Raw genomic sequence first — 25574 nt, forward strand, 5'->3', positions numbered from 1 at the left:
TTATAAATCTTGTGTAAGGCTGTCCACGGGTTAAAGCACATAATATAGAATGGTTAACATGCTAATATTTGCCTCCGCTAAGGAGGGTATGTTTTCGGCCCCGTTTGTCCATTTGATTGTCTGTTAGCAGGATTACAAGAAAACTGCTGGGCCAATTTGTATTTAACCCTACAAAAGAACGTCAGAAGAAGAACGTTGTTTTTGTAGCGGACAGTGCAGGGGGTAAAACAAAGAACGTAGCCTACTACTTTGAGCTTGGTACACAGCAAGCAAGCGGAGTATCCACTGTTAGCCAGGTCAGATAACGTTATCGTCGACAATGACGAGCACTTTCTTGTAAAACATACCTGGACTCCAACAAAGAAAGCTTCAGATGGTTTTCTCTCTTCCGAGCGCAGCGCGAGCCACTTAAGACCTGCAGACGTTAACGTAATTCCCTGGAATACGAGAATTAACGAGCCAGTTACATGGCATTGCATTCTTCTTAGACATTGCCGTTTGCTTTTATTTGGTATGTTACATACAATTGGCTAAATTATTAGTTAATTCAGAGTTAGATGATATTGGAGCAGCCGGCCTTTTTCTTTTTTTTTGCCGGAAGTCATGACACGACCAAACAACCGGGTCAAATGGGTGTGGCTACATAAGGTGAATACATCAGGTTTATCGGGCGCGAGGGGGGTGGGAGGGGGGGGTCACACTGATCATGTGAGGTCTCAAAAACTGGTAACTGAAATATGTATCAAACATGATTCACTTGGCGTTCATTGGTATCTTGCTGGTGGAACTGATATCACATACTGAACATGATGGTACAGCTGATAAACTGTTGCCATGGGACTGATCCCAAAGTTCTCAACCCCAATCCTTTCTTCCAGTATTTCCTATAAGTACCCCTGAACCATTGGTGCTGCTTACCCCACCACGGTGCCTCACAGCCAATCGCACGCAGCAGGGCGTCCTGCTCACCTGGATGCCGCCTGCCAATCACACAGCACCTATCCAGCATTACGTCATGGAGTTCCGCTTGGGGGAGCGATGGGACGTCCTGGACGACAGCGTACCTGCTGGGGAGACGGAGCTGCTCGCTAGAGACCTCATCCAGGTAAAAGACTGGACTTACAGTGGCAGCAATATTCACTTGCTGCTCCCAGCTGAAGGCCCCTTTGGCTGCCAGCCGGCTGTCATATCAAAGAACTGAACTTTAGAGCAGTGTTTCCCAAACGATGGGTTGGGACCCAATTTGGGTCGCGGACCCGTGGGGGGTGGGTTTGCCAACTGGTCATCATGGCAACTCATTACCATATGTTTTTTGTGAGTTTGGGTCCCAGGGAGACACAAAAATTTATCTTTTGGGTCTCAAGATGAGAAAATTTGGGAACTCCTGCTTTAGAGAATATCTATATATAGATATCTATAATGTTTATTAAGAGGTTGAATTGGTTTAAGTATATTTCAATAATGAGAGACTAGTAGAAAGTATAACAAGCTTTAATGATACAACAATTCATTTTGGCGTTCTCTCCTGAGATGATGAGAGGGCGTCATCAGTGAAGAATAGAATAGGAAATCCCCCATAGGGAATTATTCAATCAGGAGTCATGACGATGGTGGTGGTCAGGGGAGGAGGTGGGGTGAAAACAACTGCTTCAGCGATGATGATCAGCAACTGAGAATGACACATGGCACATACACAGCACATAGCAAACAGAGTAAAACATGGACCCTGATATACTATGCTGATTAGGTGATTGGGATCAGCTGGAGAGGAATACCTTGGGCTGATTGGTTATTGCCACATGTGTGGTAAACTGTGAATGGATGAGGGGACAGCATCAGAGAAAGGGGGCGAGCCTAACAATGAATGGGTTGTACAACCTCAAAGAAAGGGGGCGTGCACTGTGATATGACGAGAACTGCGCGTTGCTGTTAAGTAGTCTTCATTATTGAAAATAGTCCAAGACATCATTAAAGTGAAGCTGAAATGCCATCTGGACAGTATGTGACTCCTTATCGTGATGAATTTTGAGTGAAACAGGGTAGAGTTGCAGGATATGGCGTGTGGAGGAGTTTGATTTGACCTTTGAAAAGTGGGCGTGTCTGGGATGAGGGAGAAGAAAATAATTCCAAGCAGGCAACATGGCTGCCTACATGGGCAGACTTGCTAGCCTAGAAATGTTAATATACTTAGCCAATAAGTATGTAACATAAAAACAAAACGAATGGTAATGTCTTCATTAAAAAAAGTGTGATATTGTAAGTCAGTGTCTGTAAGTCGCTTTGGACAAAAGCATCTGCTTAATGACATAATGTAAATGTAATGTAATGTAATGTAGATGCAAAGGACATGTAATTGGCTCGTTAACTCACATTCCAGGAATATCGCTGTTTACTGCGGCTCGTGGGCCGCTTCAGTCCATTGCGCTGTATTTACATTATGTTGTATTTGTACATAGACATGACTGGTAAGTTTTAGATTTTCCCGTAAAATACATTATTTAGACTGCTTTCTTCCTCTGTTCCGACCGAGGCAGTTGCCTGGGTCCACTCGACTGCTCGCCTCGCATTCACCATAAAGATTAATTGACAGCTGTCATGTCGTGATATTAATTTGATAATACTAGCTGACATAAGCACACTGTAGATTTCGTTATGAATGAAGACAACATGGTTGACTTTTGATGTAAAAAAAAACAGAAATTAGATTTTTGTGAATCTTTTGGCATACATTGTTAAATAGGTGCACTCTATGACCAGGGATGTGATCTGAAATAGTTAAAAAGTCATTTTTCATTTCAGCTCGACTTTAAGTTAAGCTTCTGTTTTATCTTTATTTAATCTGCCAAGGATCTTGGCTGGCAGCCGAATGGCCCAGAATTTGCCTTTTTGCGCTGGAATAGCGCCGCGCAAAGCCCTAATTGAGGGCTTGTCGGCCCACTGCGCTTCACGTCATCTTGCGCAAAACCTCCATATAGGCGTGTTTATGCCCAAAACAGTATTCACATGTCTGAGATCATGTCCAGTCCACTCCCCTTAAAAGCCATAGTCACGTCTGTGACAGCAGCTTCTTTCTTGCTGTGTGCCGTTGGCAAGCAGAGTGACAGAGTGAGAGAGAGAGAGAAAGAGAGGGAAGAGAGAGGGAGAGAATTCGGATTCAGATAAACTATTAGAAACTAACGAAAATGTATGCTGATGGAACGATCCATTTTGTTTCGTTCATATAGGCTATAACATACACATTTAAAAATATTTGTTTCTTTAATAGGGTAGGGATGCGTGAGATTTTAATTCTAGCCTATTTCAATAGCCTATATCAGAATTGTCCACTCGGGTTAAGCTATTGTTGCATGGTGCAATTGCAGGGAAAGAGTTAATGTATAGCCTACTGGCCGGCACAACTTTCTCAAAAGCAATCTACTCTTTACCTCACACAACATACCTGTATGGTCGGGAATTATGTAGCCTAATAAAACCATGACAAACGAATTCTCATTTTTAAATCAAGTTGTGTTTTTTTCTGCAATGTAGGCTATAGTTGAAAATCAATGTGGCATTCTGAAGAGGAAAGAGTGTGCGCGCGCGCGAGGTGTTGGAGAGAGAGTGACATCCATGCCGTGCGTAATGTATCCAAGTGAGGATTTCCTGCACTGCGCGGAGAATACTGTGTGCGCTCAGGCGTACGCCTGGCGTAGTGGGATTTTTTGCGCTAAGACCTGCTATTGTGACAGCTCCTGGCGTTTCGACCCACAAGTAGGCCGAGGTCATTTTTCAGTTTTTTACATATTCTGAAACTGTTAGGATGATGTCATCATTCCTACTATGATGTCATAGATCACTGATGATGTCGCAGACGGTGATGATGTCATGATTCATAAGCGTCTTAAATCATGTCTCTGATGGCCTTACGGATGATGTCACTACGCAGTGTGATGTCATAGTCGGGACCTATAAGGGTGTGCTCTGCAGGTCCTCTGTAGTTGTTCATAGACTAACCTCACGACAACCTTCTGCAACAGTTCCCATCTTTCGAACCTTGCAGACTCAGCTATCAAGTGCTACAGCGTTCCTAGTTATCGAGACTTCAGTTACCAAGTGTGTCTTGGACATTACGTATACGCACCTAAATCCACATGTCTCACAGCAACCCTAACAGAAACTGCAGACTCTAAGCTTTCAAATGATGTCACACATTGTAATCTGAAAAAATTTGAAGGAGTTTATTATTTGATTGTTTACACTCTGAAAAGCAAGAAGCTGCAAGAGGCGGCAAAACTCTGATGGTGAAATAAGTTTGCTTGTCACACAATAAATGACACTCGTTTGACTTAAGAGGGCATGTATGTTGTATCCTTCACATTCGCTAACCAGTCTTTGAACTGAAATCTTTGAAGAAGTTGGGATCCCTGTCGGAGAGAAATAGCCTTCGATGTTTATCCGTTCACCTGCGTCGCGTTGAAGCACTTTTTACAGACTGGCTTCGTTTGATGTGTCCAGGGGCTTGCCTTCGCTGTCGGCAACGTAAGCAAAATACTTCCACATTTCGCTTCGTGCATCTGCTTTCTCTACAAGCGTTGGGCGGCTTGCAAGACTCTCAGAACAAGCCGCTGCCATTTTCGCTGTCTGTGTCCCTGTCGGGCTGCTGACTGGAGGAGGACTGAAGGACTGGCCAGAGAGCGAGCAGAGAGGGGAGGGGGGGGAATCGGCACGCCCACACATGAAGCAGACATACCGCTCTTATCACAAGATAATTTCACCAGTTTGTTTTGATGTGCGCGAATGATTAGATTATGCACGCTGGAACGTTAAGCAACGTGTGTACACCTCGCCCATGAGAGAAGGACCGGCAAATGACTTGACACGTTTCACACTTGAGTCGCTCTGCCAGCATACCGGTCCTGTCACTACCTAGGAGGTAGTAAAAGATCAGCCATCGCGGGGGCGCGCTTGTGCCGGAAAACAATTTTCACACATGAAAGGCATAGACCACTTTCTGGTCATTTCCCGGTATAAAGCGCATGTGACAATGATAGAATGTAGGACTGTTTTGGTAATGGGTTTCATACACTTTCTGTAATAAAACATCTGAAAGCAAAAATCTTATCAAATGGGGTACGCATGGTCTAATTTTGAGGTATCCATGCTTTTATCACTTCTCATCTGGATTATTGTAATTATTATTACATGTGTGCCTGTTATGTTCTTTTTGGGCTCCGTGGCCCCTATCGTTGCATCGGCGCAGTTTCTAGGCCGAGCGGCAGGCGCAGATCAAAGCAGTGGGCGTGGAAAGGCGCACTTGATATCGTCGTGCTGGCGCTAGATGCAGCCCAAAGCATTACAACCACGCCTTTTAGGCGTAAAATTATGCACCGTCATGCTCATTGGATAAGTGCAATAAACGAATCGCACGCTTGCCTTTTTAGCTCCAATTCCAGTGATCCCGCAAAACCAGACGAAAGCCAAACGCTCTGCCCCCCCCCCCCTCCCTTCATCCAGCCTGTCTGTCTGCATTATAGGCTATTATTCCATATTATTATGCTTCTCAAACCAATCTAACTGCAGTTTCAATACTGCAAGCATGTAAATACGCTACACTATAGCAAGATCAAAGTGAAAATAATGTACTAAACGCATCAGCTAGAAAAATATAGCCTATTAGATTGGTGAAAGTTTGTCCAGAAAGATATCGTTTTCTCTCCCCTGCTGCAGGTAGAATGATGCACATAAATATACCCTACATTATGTAAAGTCATTGCATAAATGTGTTTTTATTGTAAAACTAAATGTGGAGTAGGGCGAAGTTATTGGAGCGCACATCACAGTATAGCAGATGACAGTAGAAGCTTCCGAAGCGCGTTCCGCTGTCACTTACCTAAATCACGTTAAATCCACACAGGGTATATATAGGCTCAAGAGGACATATATGTTTCACATAGGGTGGTGTTTCATTTCATGTTTTATTTGGTCCAATATTGAAATGTTCGACAATTGCAGGTTGTCTTACCATTACACATTATTTTAGATCTACCTTTTATATCTATTTCGGCTCTATTTAGTAGCGAAATGGAGGACCCAATTGCATGCTGGGAGTGGACATTCACAGGCAGTAAACTTACAACTGCTATTTCCTATGGGAAGCTGGGTGCTGCTATGTGTTGTGTCTGTTTGAGCGAGGGAGTCAGAGAGAGAGAGAGAAGGGTGACTCAGAGGCAGAAGAGCACTGGCGCACTGAATAGGCCTGGTTTCAGAGAGAGACAGAGAAGGGTGACAGGGGAGAGGCACAAGTGCACTGGCGCAGTGAATAGGCCTGGTTTTCAAAGGCGCAAAGCGCTAAATTTAAGGCAGGTGCCAAGATATCAGTACGCCGAGATTTAAGGCCGACACGCCCACTTTGGCCCATTCTGGGACTGCGCCACGCCCATTCGGCCTAAAGCGCATTTGGCAGCGTAAAGCCATATTGATATCGTCCCAAAACAGGCGCAAGGCACGTTTTTTTGCGGTTAAGGCCCGTTTTAGTGCCGAAGGCCTGTGGGAGAATAGGGCCCCACGTGCAGAGCAAATTCCCTGACAAATTCCACACACACACAAACAAACCGTGGCTAGCAGGCCTCGCTAGCATGCTAAAGTTTTATTTTGTTCTCAACAAGAGATGGTTGTGATGGGGGTATGCTAGCAGTAAATACACCTTGTTTCCCCTCATTGATTACAGTTGCTCTGAAAATAGGCGAGTAATCTATAGGCGTATGGTTTATGTCCCGCCAAATAACCTATTGATAAGAAGCGCCGGCGAGAGACAATCACACACAAGAGACCCGCCATTTTGGAGACACCCATAACACCACGCCAAAGAGACGATTTTTGGGCCAAAATGGCGGCAGCGCTGTTCTAAAAGTCGCTTCTTTCCTTCAATATGCTTTGTTACTCTTCGACTACTACACACGTCAAAACGTGCTAAAACATTTATATTACGGTATACAGTCTATGGCTAAAACACACACCATAACTAGATGCTTGCACAGTCCCTCGAGTTTTATTTAACAAGATTAACGTATTTAATGACCCCAAAACGTCTTCATTTTATATGGAATGGATAGTTCAAATAAGCTATGGTGTACTACTGTAAAAAATCAAAAAACTAATTTTTTCAAGAAATAGATTTTAGATCCCCCTAGTGGAAAACTGAAACACCTGAGTTGCGGTCCCTACCGACAGGAAGTGTCACTTTCCTTTGCTAAATGTTGATCTCTCTGTTCTCCTGCTTGTAGGAAGCGTGGTATGAGTTCCTTTGCTAAATGTTGTCTGTTGTCCGTTCTGCTCCTAGGAGGCGTGGTATGAGTTCCGCGTCATGGCCGTCATGGAGGACATGATCAGCGAGCCTAGTAACATAGTAGGAGTGTCCAGCACAGGTGAGCCAACATTACATCATATAACAACTTTGGGGATAATGATAGCCCTAGTCTCCAATGCCAGAAAAGAAGGAATATACAAATTTTGAAATGTTAATTATATGGACTTGTAGAGATGCAACAGAAGCCAAAAAACTGGAGGGGACTACTGCCTTGACATCACTTGCAGATTGTGGACAAATATATACCCAAAACATACACACACATTCATATACTGTAGCACACAAGCTTTGATTAAATTGAGCTTTTTCTCATCAATGCCGTGGTTTGAACCAACAACCTCCGGCACTAGTCCACATCTCTAACCTCAGGCTAGCCTAACACTTCTGAGAAGGCCTGTAAATGTATTGCACACACAGCAACTCCATAACTTTGCATTTTGCCTATTCAGCACTATTACATTTTTGCTCGCTGTACACGCACACTCCTCTATACCATCCTGGAAGTATGACATCATCTGGCTGCCCTTCTCCCATAGATTGCACTGGACTTGTGATAATAAACTCATCAAGCCAGTATCTTTTGTTTTTTCCCTTTGCAATACCACAATTGCAATGAGATTACGCCCCTCATAATGTGATACTGCTTCTGTGCAGAGGTCACTGAGTACACATTGTTTGCTAAAAGCAGCTGTTGGTAACATTTATAGAGGAGCAGACATTTTCTCAGGAAATCTTTGGATCATTGCTGCCCCCCACTGGTTAGAGCTGAGAACCTCCACGGCATTGCTCAGGGTATTTAGTATTTTGCTGCATCGTTCCTCACTATGACTCCTCACTTCAGATTCAGCATACCAAAGCTCTAACAGTCACTCATGCCTCGAAAGTTACAGTAGCAAGACACTGCCTTCTCTGATGCATTGATAGGACTCCCATTATCTTATCTACCCCAGCAAGCACGGACGGACCCGGACGAATCGAGAGTCGAATCGAGAGGCCAGCTCAAGTCATATCATGACGAGTCAGATCTGGCCCAGATTATCACTGTATCCCTATCCAACTAATTTCCCTCACCACTGAAATATCCATGAGGATAACTAAATGGTTGCAATCAATCACGTATTTCTCAGCCTGGGCTATTTTTATCCAAAATCCGAGTGATCAGCAGTTGCATGTGGACACAGGACAATCTGCGCTGATTAACAAACTGTTTATTCGTGGAGGTGGGCCTACAGGAGATGAATTGCGGGGGAATCCTGCAATTGTCTCACTTGCATATCTTGTTGCCAGATTGTTTTGAAAGAAAGAAAATACACTGCGAGGCGTAAACTATACATTTGAGTTGGAAGTTGCATGCTGTAGCATTGGACGGCGTTAATGTGTTTCGGGGTTCTGCTTACACAGATTGTAGACGGTTACACTGTGATGTGCGATCCACAAAGACTTGGCGCCAACGTTTTAAATAAAAAAACAAGTTCCAGATTAAGGTTTGAATTAAATTAGCTTTTGTTTTTATTAAAACTGTCCCGACTGCATTGATGTTATACCGGTATAAAAAGAACAAGGGGTCCATGTTTTGAAACGGTAGGCTATATTACTCCAACTACAGCAGAACATTTCAGTGAACAGGTAGCGTAGTGGTAGAGTTGCAGGCCGATAAGTTGAAATCCCACTCACGGCAGTATTATATTTTTTGAAAATGTAGCATAAATTGTTAATCTGGACATAATTATAGCTTTATGTATAAAGCTGCTGAATATACACTGTGTACATAGCAGAATAAGTGAACATGCCCATTCATGGTAATGGTCATATTTCGACGTCAGCTTGACGTTCCCGCATAGACGTCTAAATCATCCCCAAACCAGCATGTGATTTGGCCACGTCCTGGATGTCACTGAAAGATGTCATCACAACGTTATCATGACGTAGTTTTGCTTGCTGGGACCATATTACTGTATGTGCTTGGTGGAAGTGAGTCTCACTCTGATGCATGTCTGACTGCATCAAACTGAAGAGTGCAAGCCAGTAACACTGAACAGCACATCACAAAGCCAGAATAAGGAAGATGTGCAGTGGTTGTGCTGGCAATCTTACAGTAGCTGTTTTCCAATTCAAACGTTTTCCGATGTAAAATGCAGAAACTACGCAACCACTGTAATGTAACTAGACAGTATGGCAGCCCTACCTACACTGTTGGCCATGGTATGAATATTACTCATAGAACACATTATGGTGAGACACACGTCAAGTCTGGTTTTGCCAAATCCTACTTCAGAAAGAGTTTAAATTCAACCAAATGACTGTCTGGTGTGCCTACAACTGCAGCTACTGTGCTGCTGTGCTACTGTGCTACTGTGCTGTGCTCTTTTAGTGGGACAGAAAAGAGAGTGTGCCCCCCCCATCTACTCTACAGTAGGCTATGTAATGGAAAGCAGTAGAAGCCAGTGCATCTGTGCATGAAGCGCAAGCTCACAAGACCATTATGTATCAATTTCTCTGCGTTATCTAGAAATTTATCTAGAAATCTATAGAGCTACAGTACAGAATGTTTTTGTCCCTGGAGTTGGTGCTGGCATAGCACTAAAACAAACCGACAAAGTATGGGAAGAAGGCTGCAAGTTAGATTGTATTGCAAGTTATTCCTGTTTGCGAAAGAGTATCGATTACATTAGCAAGACTAAACCCAGTCAGTCTTTTAATTTCTGTGCAAAATAAGACTAAGAGGTAAACAACTTTTGGACAGTAACCCAGAACCAGAGATGCATGATGCATGTAGACAGATTAAAGGATTTGCTTGGTGGATAATCTTTGTCTGGCCATTGGCCAATATTTTATTATCCAGCCAGTGACAGTGTTTCAAATGAGGACAAAAGCAAACAGAACATACAGAAATATTTACAACCAAAAATACATTTCTGAAATTGGCAAAGGATCGCCTCACCTATCTTGGCTTGACCATACCCAGAGATCCTAAGCTAATATTTAAGTTTAATTTTGGTGATTTTGTTTTCAGACTTAAACAATGTATAGAAAACTGGGGGATCCTGCCTTTGTCCATGATCGACTGTACAAATTCAGTTAAGATGGTTTCACTTCCCAGGTTCCTCTGTGTCAAAACCTTCCCATCTTCCTTACTTCAGTTTTTTTCAAAGAACTGGACTCCATAATTCTGTCCTACATCTGGAACTATAAAAATCATAGAATTTCAAAAATTCACTTACAAAAACCCAAGTCTGAAGGAGGGCTGGCCTTACCAGTGTTTAGGCACTACTACTGGGCTGCCAATGTTAGGGCTCTAATGTTTTGGCGGCAAGGGACTGCTGGCAGTTTAACTCTTGGGGCCCCTATGTGGCTGAGAATGGAGGCCAGCTCTATTGCCAACTCCTCCCTGCCAGCCATGTTATTTTCTAAGATAGAGAGGCCTGGGATTAGGGATGTTCATCAATAATCGATAAGCGATAAGCGATAAGCGATAAGCGATAAGCGATAAGCGATAAGCGATAAGCGATACTCTTACAAAATATATTTACACAATGTGATTTTGGATTTTAAAAAATCATCAGTGAATAATAATATAATGAATAACAATCAAGGCAGCAGGCGAGTGTCTGTGACGTCGCGTAGCGCGGGCGAGTGTGTCTGACGCGGTGACGCGTTTGACGTATGCATGTGATTCCCCCTCCCTTCCTGTTTGTCTGAGTGTAGAGGGAGAGCTGACAAGAGGAAACGTGAAGCGAGTCATGCCGGCGGCTTAAGTTATAAACAATGCGTGACAATTATACTCGAATGTTCACGATATACTGTAGTCATTTACTACATCTCGCGTGGCACAAGCCGCCATACATCGAGTATATTCGATATATCGCCCAGCCCTAATTCCAAGCATAAATTGCACAGGGTCTTCCCCTCTGTCTCGCTGCTGTGTAACAGGTGTCAGGTCTCGGAGGGCACTCTGTCCATTGTCTTCTGGTTCTGCCCTTCACTAACAGAATTTGGGGCCAAAATATTTGACTGGTACTCCAAGGCCTAGAAAATAACCCTGCAGCTGGAGGCAGAACTCGCCATCTTCGGCTGCTTGGAGTCCTCTCTGAACTTCCCTACAGCTGTGTGGCGGTCTCTGAAACCGGGGACAACTGTTGCCAAAAAACGTATTTTGAAGGAATGGAAGTCCTCCTCTTCACCTTCTTTCCAACTGTGGTTGGCGGACATGACATGGGTTTTCAACCATGTTCTATTCCCACAAGAATCATATTAGTTTCTAAAGCAGCATTCAGCATTGCAGTGGCTGCATCCCCCCCCCCCTTTTTTTCTGGGAAAAATCTCCATAGTTCATATTTGACCAGCAGGATGTAGCACATGGGAGGATCACACTATTCCACCCAGTTCCTCTCCACCGCGAACAGGCGCCCCGACCGACCACCGACCAGAGGAGGCAGTAGTGCAGTGACCAAGACACATACCCTTACTTCGGCTTCCCACCTGCAGACACGGCCAATTGTGCCTGTATGGACGGCGCCCGACCAAGCTGTAGGTAACATGGGGGCTCGAACCTGCGACCCTTGTGTTGGTAGGCACTAGGCAGGGAATCTACCACTGCACTACCCAGATGCCCGTGGCTGCAGTTTCATGAGTGCAGCAGATCACAGTAACTGGCTGAGTTTCCCAACAAAGAAGCTTCTTAAGAGTTAAGAAGCTTCTTAAGGAGTTAAGAAGCTTCTTAAGGAGTTAAGAAGGCTCCAAAGAAGTGTTTCCCAAACGCCTTCTTAACAGTCGAGAAAAAAAAAAAAAATAGAAGGCTCTTAAGAAGCATCTTAACTGGAGCGGCTCACTTGATGGCACTCTGAGCCCAGCAGTGGGCCACGACTCAGTGGTTGAGAAACACTGTTAACACCTAATCATGGTCATGTTAAACTTTATTAAACATTATTTATTTCAGACATGGACTGCAGTTCAAATTGCTTTATATACACAGCATACAACAAAACAGAGAAACACTACAGAATTTAAGCGACCTTGGGTTCTGTGAAAGGTGCTATATAAATCCACAACATTATAAAAGGAATCCATTCTGATTAGAGAAATATAGCCTACGGTAAAACATTTAAAACACAAGTAACCATGCATACAGGGGAGATTTTCAAGTGTTCCCCAATTTTAAACACTAAAGGGTGCATGAAAGAAAGGAAAAAGGGAAAAACACAAGAGGAACAGTGGACACAAGTATCTCCTTTTGCCTGATGCGGCTGGATCTGCCAGTGTTTTGTCATTAAGAAGGTGTTAAGAAGGCTCCAGACCCTTCTTACAAAACCTTCTTAACGAAAGATCATCTTAGCGCTAAGAAGCTTTTGGGAAACGCAGCCTTCTTAACGGAGGATAATTGGAAGATAATTTTAGGCTAAGAAGCAATCGGGAAACGCGTTGGCTTCGTTGGCTTCTTACGGGAGCCTTAAGAAGGGTCAAAGAAGCTTCTTAGCGCTAAGAAGCTTTTGGGAAACGCATGCCTTCGTAAAGAAGCAATTGGGAAACGCGTTTGCTTCTTAAGGGGGCCTTAAGAAGGGTTGAATTAGCTTCTTAGCGCAAAGAAGCTTTTGGGAAACCCAGCCACTATCTGCTACACGGGCATATTGGGTGCTGTCCGTGGTTCTGAAAAGCAAAATGCACAAAGATTTATAATCTTTAGCAGCTTTTGTAGATCTTAGGTCCAAAGAATTTGGGAACAATTTCTTGCTTTACTTTCTTTGATGTTGCCATGTCATATACATTGCAGAAATTGCCATTTTGAAGGTACCATTTGAAGGTACCCCCCCCCCCCCCCCCCCATTTGAATCTCACTGGATATGGCAGAGTTTGTTTCTTTCTTATGCCCTTCAAAGGCCTCTGTGCAGGCACCCATTTATTTTTTTATTTTATTTAACCTTTATTTAACCAGGCAAGTCATTAAGAACAGATTCTTATTTACAATGGCGAACTGGCAAAAGGCAGGGCCTCTAGAGGGATAGGGGTAGGGACAAAAAAAAAAAAAAAAAAAAAAAAAAAAAAAAATACAAATTATTTAAAATGACAAGGCACATATCAGGACATATACAACACATCCTATACTTATGTCCCACACGTTAGTTGGTATCGTGTATGACAGCAACAAAACCTGAGCATAAATAATCTAACAGACAAACATAGTTTGTAAGATCAACATTATAAAAACAAACTGTTCACAAGCAATGAGCAACTGACTAGTAGACAGCATACACTACAGAGTAGACAGCACACACTACAGAGTAGACAGCACACACTACAGAGTAGACAGCACACACTACAGAGTAGACAGCACACACTACAGAGTAGACAGCACACACTACAGAGTAGACAGCACACACTACAGAGTAGCACATGCCGGCATTAGAACAAGCAAAAAACAAACGAGCACCAAACAATTTATAAACAGCAAAACAAAACAGCAGAGAGCAGAGATATCAGAGGGTCGAAAAGCAGTTGCATGACTCCGTACCCATTGCTGGGTTACAATTGGCCCACTGTCTCTGTAAGATTGGAGAGGGTCACAAGGCACCTAAGAGGAAATAGCACATGCAAATCCATCCAAAAAAAACAAATCCATCCAAAAAAAAGGACAAGATATCCTGATTCAATTTTTAAGCCCATGTTCTATTTTTAAATAAATATGGGGCTGGTTGCACCAAACACCTTAAGTAAAGATTCTTCTTAAAGTCCGAGTTAAGGTTTCCTAAAAATAAAACCGGTTGCACAAAACACTCTTAAGTCTGCTCCTTAAGGTTTCTTTCATATGTTCACTTTCACGTTGCAAGCATTTTATGTTTTCTCCTTATCTTGGTCTAATACTGAAGGAGCCACGGGGGGGGGGGGGGGGGGGTACCTCTGACTCTATCTTACTGTAACTGCAAGGCTGAGTTATTGGCAATAAATGAAGAAAATTAACTGACATTTAGGCTGGAAAGTCTGTCACACTTTCTTGAAAACTGTGCAGATGAGTATGTTGCTAACTGTCTAAAACACGACTGAAAGCTAACATTAGCGACGAGGCTAATGTAGCTTTATCAAAGCTCTCTCTACTTCTAGTGGTTTTCTTTCTTTTCTTCTGCCATTTTTGGCCCGTGTGTGGGAGAACACACAGGGCCTTAGATTCCCGTTTGTCGGGAATGACTTTGCTCGCCTATTTACTGGCCTATTTGGCCGCTGGTCCTGCACCTCTCTGCAGTCCGGTAGGTGGCGGTAATACACCGAAGCTGAAATGCATGCTGAATGGTGTAGGCAAGAAGCTCACAGACCAATGCATGCGCTGTAAATCATCACACGTGATGCTGCTCAGCCAATCAACAAGCAAATCGATTCTGCCCGTGGCTTCCCTGTGCTGCTGCGAGAGAGTGACACACTTCTTGTATTCGTTTGCTCTATTCGCTCACAGAACACAGCTGGCAACACTGCAACACTGCAATACACCGAAGCTGAAATGCATGCTGAATGGTGTAGGCCAGCGATCCTTAAAAGTCCGGACTCCGGTCCAGCATCTGGACCCAGACGCCGTCCTGTCCGGACGAGCGCTGTCCACCTTATTTTTGAATGCCCCACTGTAAAAAATAATTGTGCGTACAAGGTCCGGTTTAACGTGACTTATTGTTGCAGCTTGCCATTTCCTAAATGGTATTCTACTTGATTTGAAAAGATGGCCACCTACACTCAGTATCTTGTACCCTGGCTGAATTGAACATAACTTGGTCAATAAGTATGTAACATACAAAATAAAACAACCCGTAATATCTTAATTTTATGTAGAATGCAGAGGACATGTAACTGTTTAGTTAAACTTGCATTCCAGGAATATTGTGCTCTTAAGATGACGTTAGTGGCTCGAGTCTGTTTTCCACATTAACACTTTGAGTGCCACGGCCCTTGGGCAAAAGGTGCTGTACTGTGCCACATAGGCCGCAATGCATTTTAAAACAGTCATATAATTTCTTTAATAATTACTATGTAAACACTGAACACGCACAAATAACGATGAGACTCTCTTCTATCACCTTCAAAAAAAAGTTTATTGATCCCATTTTCCGTTCTTTAGTTATGAGCCGGAGAAGATAGCTTGATTTGAGCAAAAACAGCCCTTTTTTTCTACGAGCTGAGATAATGACCCTTTTGTGAAAGGAAGCATTTCAAGCACATCATTGACTCATTGCTAATATTTTCTGATGTAATGCTGCAGCTGCCTGGGTCTGTTGTATGCTGTAGTGTCCTGCGTGCCCCACCTCCCCCCCTCCTCCCCCCCCATTGTGGGAGGAGTAGCTCTCTGCTCTGTTCGGCTCTGCTGTGAGTGCGTTTGCTCTGCGTGTGCTCAGCACTGAGAAGTCCGCTAGATCCAGCTTTTTTACAGCCGCGTGTATGTCACCAGCTTCCAGTTGAGAACTCCACGGCTGATCATGCGAATGGGCTGTTGCAGCGGACACGAGGTGCTCAATTGTGACAGCAGATTGGCTGCTGCAGGGGCACAGCTACGTTATGCTTCAATGAAGCAGCTGCATACGGACGGATGCGATGCGATTTCCTTTTCCACAACGACTTCTTCTGTGTGTTTAACTATACTTTCTCTCATCTGGAGTGCGCTGTCGCCACCTAAGGGTTCTGTAAAATAGGTTAGACACATTCTATAGACCAAATCAGCGGGATGTTTACATTTACTTCCGGGTACCCTTGGGTCCACACATTATAATGGCGGTGAACGGCACAAACTGACGTGTTGAAGACAAAAACAGACAAAGAAGACAAAAATGGTTCGTCCGTGTTGTGTTGTTGTTTAATATCATTCATAACAACACTTTCACTAACGTTAGTGGAGACCAGACTAGCTTATTTACCTGTTGGACCAGAGTAGACTTGACGCTAAATTAAATTAACGTGGCGTCGGTAGCTCTGTCTGTAACGTTAACGAGTCTGCTCTCGCCGAGAAGAGCCTGGTGACGCGAGGTTACGAGTCTGCAAAAAAACAGCGAGTTTGACAGACAAACAAACATTATTAGCTAGCTAACACTACATAAAACAAACACAGAAGAAAGGCTAGATACGTCGGACAAGCATGTTTACCAACCGTTTAACCATTTAAATTGAAAGTAGTCGGCCGAAAACAACGAGAGGGTTTGACAGCATTTATTTGACAACACGCACATTTAAACCTGCCGCCTTCCCCAAGTGGTACCCGGAAGTAAATTTGTTTACATGGTGACGTCACGGTGATTTGGTCTATAGCTCTCATATTGTAAGAGGCGATGTAAGAAGCTGAGATCGACACCCCCCCGTCAAAAAAACAATTTCGAGTTATTGACGCCATTTGGCGTCGCTGGCACTCTACGGTAAATTTCTAATGACGCCATATGGCGTCGCTGGCACAGTGCACTCAATGTGTTAAACTCATAAACTAAGCATTTCAATGAAGCTATACAATAAAAATGATGTTTTATCCATCTCTCCATCTCAATCCTCTCCCTCTTCCCACTCAATTAGCAGCACACGGGCCTATGCCAGGTTTCGACCTGGCCTTGTTTTTACTATCTATAGGCCAACTTTGTGGGACAATAACATGTGAAGTGATCACAACCGCAAGTGCAAGCAAACAAACTGTCTCCATGGAAACTATAGAATTGTACCGCTGTAAAATCTCTTTCAATGCATAAATTAAAGCAGTGATTCCAAACCTTGGGCTGGCGACCCTAAGTGGGGTAGCCTGGAATTCAATTGGGGTCGCCTGATTTTATTTTTTATTTTTTACACCACACACAATTTAAAACTACCAAAGAGGATTAGGGCCACATATGAAACATTTATTTGAGTTCTGAGTTTAAGTAGAATAAAGTCAGAATTCTGCTTCCGCTGCCCATCCCTCTCTCTCTCCACCCACAGACTTCTTCCCCCCTCCGGAGATGGTGGAGGAAGGTGGACTGGCACGGCCCGTGGTAGCCGGCATTGTGGCCACCATCTGTTTCTTGGCAGCGGCTGTCCTGTTCAGCACCATGGCTGCTTGCTTCGTCAACAAGCAGCGCAGACGCAAACTGAAGAGGAAGAGAGGTGAGGGGAAAGCCCTGGTCATAACCATGGTCCCTTGCTTCCATGTCAACTTTTGAAAGGTTTGCAAAAAACTAAAATGGAAAGTCTGCACTCGCTTGATGCAAATAAATAGGCGTCTTGAGTGTCAAAAATACACATCCATGACAAATTCGTAATTTATTTATTGGTTTTCAAATATCTTTATTGGCACTGATAACTGAAATGAGTTTCCTGTTTATATTATATCCCCTACAGCATCCCACACTCTGAAAATGTATCTCATATCAGCCTCAGGATGAAGGAGTCTCATAGGGCTTTGAGTCACATACAATGTACAGTGAAGGAACTGTTTGCTCACCAAAGCCATACCCAAGTAAACAGCATGCTTGTCACTGCCAGAATTTATACTGCGTTCATGACAACTCGGACCGCCGTAAAAAATGGGTTCCGACCTGTAAAAAGTGAATTGAATGGTCGTCCAGGCCGGAATTACAGATCGGAAATTCGGGTATCATCCAGAGCTCCGCTTTGTCCGAGTTGACGTCATAGCCACATCAAAATGGCAAGTTGTATCATTAATGGTGATCACAGAATTATTCTAAAGACGTTTGTTGACGTTTAACACAAAATTTGATGTCTTAATTATGTAATGTTAACGTTAATATGTGTTTGTGTCATGTTTTGCTCTGATTCAAAGCAATATGTGAAATTCAGCATTCAGCATGTTCAGTTAGCATTGTTAGCTACTAGGTAGCTACGATGCTAACAACACGGGTTGCTATAGCAACCGATAGCCTGTGTTTGGTTTCCCCCCCCGAGTGGGAAATGCAGCGTGAACACAAATATGCTGTGGGCGGAGGTTCCGTGTTGAAACTTATGGCGGTCTGAGGTGTCTTGAATGCGCTCTTTGCTTGTAGAACATAAATTATACAACACGTAGTTCCGACCAAGCAATCGGATTGTTCAACTAGCTGGACCGTTCTCAAATCAGCACACGAAACGGCACACGAGTCATAGCCGTGCTAAAATGGGAAAAAAGCCTCATCATCACTCAAATATTACCCCGCCGATCTCTTCAACAGCCAACCACATTATCACATTCCATTAACTGCCCAACCCCTGTGCAAAAACCAGCAGCTGGGCTACTCAACAGGGACTATTTCTTGTCTAACAGAAATGGAAATAACACTAGGAATTTTGTGAGTGAATTGCCCCACAATATGAACACCTTTTGTTTATATATTTTATTTAGTTGGTAACTGTTGTATAATCGCAATATTACACTCGACGGTGTGCTTTACCATCATTATTGGCTACATCACTGGTGTGCCAATAATGACGGTAAAGCACACAGTCTCATGTAATATTGCTTAAATAACCACTACAGGGAGATTCAATGTCTTCAGTTTGTCCTCTGGATGAATATAACAATGACAGGCAAGGAGAAAAAAGGATTTTCCTTTTTATTCAAACGAATACGGCAATAATCACATCAAATAATTTACAGCCATAGCCCATAAAAACGAATTTGCTCATACCTGCTGCATGGTGAAACTGGCAGTTCCAGTGCTGGTTAGTAATGTTAGATGAGAGCTGTGAGGCATAAAACTATCACTAATGTTAAATGTCCTTGTCTGAGAGAATAACTAATAATTAATGTTGATGCATAATGAATAATGCTGCATTACTATTTAAAAAGGAATATAAAAAAGAAAAAGCACTTGAATACTGATTTGGACGTTGATTGCCATGGTAACGATCGAAGCTTTGAAGCATTCGGGTCAGCCCTACTTGAAAAATAACCAAGTATGAAATTGATGTGATTGACACAACAAAAAGCAGCCAGGTCTACGGTCACAGCCATTATTGGTGTTTTAGGTTGACATATTTCTTTATTTTTTGAATGTTGAGGAATGATGAGACACTGTGTAGATTGCCTGAAATCTGCCTGCATTTCAAACACCTTGCACAAGCCTTGGCAACACCACCACCAATGTCTTCTTTGGAGGAATCTAGCTTTTTTTAACACGGTTTTTGTGCAGTTGTCATTGTCAAAATGTAAAGGTGGCTGGATAGAGTCCTGCTTGAAGCAGATTGGCTTTCACTTTACTGTGTCAAGGAAATGCACATTTGCATGAAGAACAAAGTTGCGTCCATCTCCCCATTTGCCTCCTTACATTGACCTTGCATGCATTCATGCCAACTCTACCTTTTTTCTGCATTCTATCTGAGGTACAGTAGGGCAAGAGAATGTAGCCTTCAGTGTACTGACACTGAATATGAGCTTTTTTTCATGTAAGATTGAACTGAATCAAGAGACAGACAATTCTGTAATGATTGTCATACATTCAGTATCATGCACAACATTTAACTGTAGCTTTTTTGGCAGTAATGTATTTTCTGTTTTTCTCCCATACTCTCCAGACCCCCCTCTTTCCATAACCCACCTCAGAAAAAGCATGGAGACTCCGTAAGTAACCTCTATATGACACACATGCTTTTCATTTTTCCTGGAAGTTTGAGAGGAAGGCACTTGCACAGGTCCTGTTCCTTCCAGACTTTCTTATCAAACCCCTAATCAAAGAGTCTCAGCGCTTACAGTGAACCATTATGAATGACTTATCATCACACTATAGTTCTCTATCATCCAAGTCAAATTAATCTTCGCAAAGCAAAGAAAATATGTTGTCTTTCGCAAGTGAGATTTATACCATTGTAACTCATACATATCTTTGATGAATATTTGGAAAAGTGCAGAGAGCACTCCCTCCAGGATTTTAAACATTTTCCATGATTAAAGTTGCAATAAGCAACATTTTCTGACCACTTGAGGATGAGAGACTGCAACAACTGTCTAAATAAAGTAATACAATATACACCACTGCACTATGGAGGCCTACCAAGGACACATTGAACAGCACCATTGCATACATTCTAATAGCTAAGCTAACCATACCTATGGAGAATTCCCACTGGTCAGCAGTGTTGTTCTGTCAGGCCTCTCTCCCACTGAAGGTCACGTGTGGTACAAACAATGACAAGAGATGAGGTACGCATGGTACCACAAGCAGCCATGGTGAATCGGTGCTGTGCTTCTTTGTTTACATTTCATGGTGCTTCTGAATTATAGTTTCCATTAGCAGGAACATACTTTTGAATGTTAGGGACAGCTTGCCTATCCCAAGCACATTCAATGAAAAACTTCAATGACGCTCAACAACCGAGAGAAGAATTTGTTTGCCCCGGCCAAGCTTGCTTGGAGGTGGTAGCAAAGGGAGCAGTATGCTGGGAGGCATCATCGATGTAGGACGCAAAGTTCCCATGTGGCATTTCCTGGACTAAGTTCTTCCCAAGCTCTCCTGGTCTTAGCAGAGGTAACTGAGGTCATTAGAAAGCTCCACAGTGGCAAGGCACCAGGGGTGGATGAGATCTGCCCTGAAAAGCAAAAGTCTCTGGATATTGTCTGGATATTGTCTGGGTTTTGTGGTTGACACTTCTTTTCAATACTGAATAGGGGAGGTGAACTCCTCAGCTTCCCTGGGAAAGCCGGGGCCAAGGTACTGGAATTAAGGAGAGCAATGGCCAATGGATAAACCTCAGATTTAGGACGAACAATAAAGATTTTGTCCTGGTTGTCCTGGCCCAACAGAAAGCAGTCTGACCCCTTTCCATATAATTCAGAGGATACTTACCGAAAGCTTGAAAATAGTCAATGAACCAGGCATAACTAGAATGTATGGCTCAGTTCTCTGGAACTTTTTAACTTTAGAATGATTTGAAAAATAAAATAGCAGGAGGACTTCCAGTGGACATAATATAATGTAGGTGATCAAACCAACTTTGCCATTGGACAAAGGAAGTTTGTCATTGGACGTTGGAAGTTGTGAGCTTAATGAAAGCAAGGCTACAGATGCTATGAAGACTTGCATCAATTGAACAAATCTCTGGAATCTGGATCTCTTCAAATGTGCTGGCTCATGGATATGCTATTAGACAATAAAGTCTCGAAGTGCACTGGTCACACCTTTGTTCATGTCTCTCTCCTTGCTTTTATCTCCCTCTTTTTGTTCAATGATAGCCCCTCATTTCTTGTCTTAAAGCTTTTTTCACTTAGAGTAACTTTCTCTCATATTCTCTGTGGCTCTCTTTATTGTCCCCCACCAAAGAAGGAACTATGGATCACTCCCCGGCCATTTGTTACCGTACTTTCCGCACTATAAGGCGCACCTGAATATAAGCCGCAGCAGCTAAATCGCATGTTTGTTACATATATAAGCCGCACCGGACTATAAGCCGCAGGTGTTTTAATGTCTTATCAGCGGAGACCGTTTTGAGTCCTTACCCTCATCGTCGTAACACAGCCAGTTCTCCATCTTTTGAAGCATGATGTTAGATTACAACGAGCTAGTTGTGTGGCTTAGCCTTCCAAAATGTTGCCGTTAATTTTTGGGGCCGGTGTGCAGCATGCACAGCAGGGCCCCTACATTCGACTCTGTCGCCCAGACCATTTGAGCACGGATTCAGGTTCTAAATGTCTTTCCACACTCCCAGCATGCATTTCGGCATAAGCAGAGGCAGAACGCAGCAGAGAAGACGCCATAAGCTCCGGAAAGTTTTTTACAATTTAAAGTTTTATTTCATCACTAAATTAATTTCTGATGACTTTTGATGCCTACAAGCAGGGTAGTAGGTTTCAATAAGTGCCACTTTACGAACATTTATGGCGAAAAATGGCAAAAAGTTCCAGAGCACAATTGGCTGCATCTACATCAGCTGAGCTTTTTATTTGTGTAGTACTGCAGGCAGCCTCTGCGCTGGTATTGCGCAATACCCTCAAGAATGCATCGTCTCAAACTGCCAACAGCGTCATGTGTGCTTGTGACCTAGCAAGTTAATTCTTCCAAGAACGACTAGCAAGAACGTTCTCCCCAAGAACACAAGAACAAGAATGCATTCTTGGTATTGAGAAACGGCCCAGGTATACTGTGGCTAGCTCGTTACACGGACACGGAGGACGCTGCAGCTCCACACTACTTTTTTGCTCGTTACACGGAGGACGCTGCAGCTTTACATGCCACAGTAAGGGTAATGAATATGCTACGTGAACGTTAGCAGGTACTTTAGCCTATGCAGTAGGCTAAGTAATAGGCTATCATCTCATTGTTGCTAGGTATGTCTCCACTATATGCACTCGCGGAGTGGAGACATGAGGAGTCTTTGTTTAGAAAGAGCTGGGGGGAGGGGGGTGCTGGCGAGTGGAGTCCGTAGCAGTTGTATAACATAACACAATAGACAGGCAGTAATTTAAATGAAATCTCCATAATGTTACAGCGTATAATAGCGTATAATAACCAATTGCCCGAACGATTCATTAATATGCTACGTGAACGTTAGCGGTCCATAACGTTACAGCGTATAATAACCAATTGCCCGAACGATTAATTAATATGCTACGTGAACGTTAGCAGTCCATAACGTTACAGCGTATAATAAGCTATTCCCCGAACGATTAATTAATTAATATGCTACGTGAACGTTAGCGGGTACTTTAGCCTATGCAGTAGGATAAGTAATAGGCAATAGGCTACCATGCACCGGCCCTATGCCAGGTTTCCACCTGGCCTTGTTTTGAATGTAATACATAGAATTGGGAACGTTACATTCAATTTCATTCAGACTGTCTTTCTGGCTCAATCGCCGCCATTTTCCCCCCGGAGCGAGGGAGGGTGGGAGGAGGGAGGGTGTTTTACAGTAGTGGCTGAGAGAGCGTAGTGGCACAGTGCTCCAATCAGGTTGCGAGGCACATTTTTTGCAACATCATCCAATCAGGGTCTGTCTGTCTTGCTCTCGTTCTGTCTCTCGTACCAAAATCCATAGATTTAGGAGGTCCCCTAGTGGCCATTAGCTGTAAAAATCCATAGACAAGCCGCACCGTTATATAAGCCGCAGGGCCGAAAAATGGGGGAAAAGCCGCGGCTTATAGTCCGAAATTTACGGTAGTTAGTCACACTGTAATGTCAACTTTATGCCACTACAGGGCGGCATTTACAAAAAATTGGACTGCCCTCCCTTGCGCACTGAGTCAACATCGCTACCGGGGCTAACATGACTAGTCCATAAATGTTAGTACGGTATATCTTAATATCTTCACAAATGATCATGCAAAAAATAATTGTAAATCCATTTTAATATCTTAGGGTGGTTTCACACTGGGGACCCGGGACCGTTTTGAAGCACACTTGCGTTCTGGGTGCGGAACAGCGAACCTTGCTAGGGTCCACTTGAAAAGGTGGTCTAGGGAATGCTTCATGTGTGCCCGGGGCCCCGGGCGCAGTACACTTGAGTGTGAACACAAGCGTACCCAAACAATGAAGTGGACTGCTATTTCTTTACTGTGTGGTGACCAGTTATCCTATGAGTTTTGTTAGCCTAGGAACCTAGACTAACAGGCTAGCTAGCTCATTTGCAAATACAGTGCACTGTATAGAAAACAAACAATGCACAAACTTGTATTTACGAAACAAACCATAGGATAAACTGGTCGTCCGTCCACTCAATACTATCTATATTATCCACTTGGCAAATGTTGAAATGTAACGTAATGAACATTAGTCTGCTCTTCTTCTTTGTTGTGTTTATTGGCCGATCGCAAGCCAACTAGGTGCATATCGCCACCATCGGAGTTTGTAGGGAAATATTCCCGCGACGGAACAGCATTTTGTCGCTGTCGCGGCAGGACCCCGAATATCCATTTTTTCAGATTTTTATTTTTTGTCATGAATCAATGCCATTGGTCACCCTTCACGTCTCTGTGTGGGTTTTACCAAATGCAACCAATGGAAAAGCATTAAAACGAGCTTGTGAATAATTCTCGTAACGCCATTCGCCCTCAATCTGTCAGTCAAACCTCAAAATTCCTCCCCTACCTCCCTCTGTAACCCCCCAGAGTAAACCCGGAAAAGTCACACGGTAGACCTGCTGTGTATTTCTGATATCGTTTTGTTTAGTCCTGGCTTCCTCTGATGTGAATAGATCAATAAAATGTTTTCCAGTTATTCCTAGGCTGCAAACTTGTTTTAACATGCAAATAGGAGTGGTTTCTGACGAGAATAAAGTAACGTTAACACTACGTTATGTCAGACTGTTCTCATCCCCATGTCAAAGCTTAGCACTGCTAGTAGTTAGATAGGATACCTTATATCCGAGAAAAAAAAAACCAAAAATCGAGGGGGCGGAGTTTAGGGCACCTACGTCATCAAAGGGGCGTGGCTTCTTTTTTGTGAAAAGTCATTTTTTCACTAGTTCCTCAAAGGGCACCTCTGTATTTCGCCCTGTGCTTAAAGCCATTTTGAGCAAAAATGCTTTATTTCAGTAGTTCTCCAAAGGGCACTTCTCCATTTCCTCATATCAGTTAGACCATCTTGTGGGTGTTGCAATGTTGTGTGCATCACACAGACAGCCTGACAGCGTGTATAAAGCCACCGTGTCAGCCAGAGCAAAGTTTTGATCTCGGCCAAAATGCATTTTGGCCCATTTTAGGATCTGAAACTAATATTTTGTTAACAGCGGAGACCATTTTCACTGTCTCAATCAATCTCTGACTCACCCCACCCCCAGGCTTCCAATGCCAGCCCATCCCACCCCATCCCCCACGTTTGATCACTTCTGTTTTAAATAAACTTGTTTGTTTTTGACCGGCAGGTGGGGCGTTCCCGACAGCACGTAACGCCCCCTTGAAAGCTACGAATAGCGGCGAGATCAGGGGGGCGTTCCCGGCAACACGTAACGCCCCCTTGAAAGCTATGAATAGCTGCTTGCTCACGTATTTCTCTGACTCACCCATAGAGGCCCCACAGGTTCCCCCTGACAACCATCCCACCCCATACCCGCTTATATGTATGTACAATACAATGTACAATGTATCCACCATTCAAATATTCCATAATTGCATGTTGTACATGCAAATATTCCATAATTGCATGTTGAGCAGGCTATCTTAGCTAGTATAGCCTACTAATGTATAGCAAAGCATTCTGGGTATTCCCAAGGCTATTCTGTAGATTCCATCCGGGCAACACACACACACACACACACACACACACACACACACCCACCCACCCACCCACCCACTCACACACATATTCACAGCCAGCCACAAACACAC

General features: G+C 43.4%; 1 protein-coding gene across 1 annotated transcript in view; it reads left to right on the forward strand.

Annotated features, from left to right (window-relative positions):
* Positions 1 to 25574, forward strand: part of igsf9bb (immunoglobulin superfamily, member 9Bb) — a gene marked incomplete at both ends in the record, with an annotated part of 258140 nt that overhangs the window by 200119 nt on the left and 32447 nt on the right. The window contains 4 exons of the mRNA XM_083640982.1: positions 879 to 1105; positions 7319 to 7403; positions 17267 to 17431; positions 19835 to 19880. Coding sequence (XP_083497108.1) covers positions 879 to 1105; positions 7319 to 7403; positions 17267 to 17431; positions 19835 to 19880 — 523 coding nt within the window. The remainder of the gene's footprint in view (positions 1 to 878; positions 1106 to 7318; positions 7404 to 17266; positions 17432 to 19834; positions 19881 to 25574) is intronic.

The sequence above is a fragment of the Poromitra crassiceps genome (genome assembly GCF_964638095.1).
Source record: "Poromitra crassiceps genome assembly, chromosome: 1".
Lineage (NCBI taxonomy): Eukaryota > Metazoa > Chordata > Actinopteri > Beryciformes > Melamphaidae > Poromitra > Poromitra crassiceps.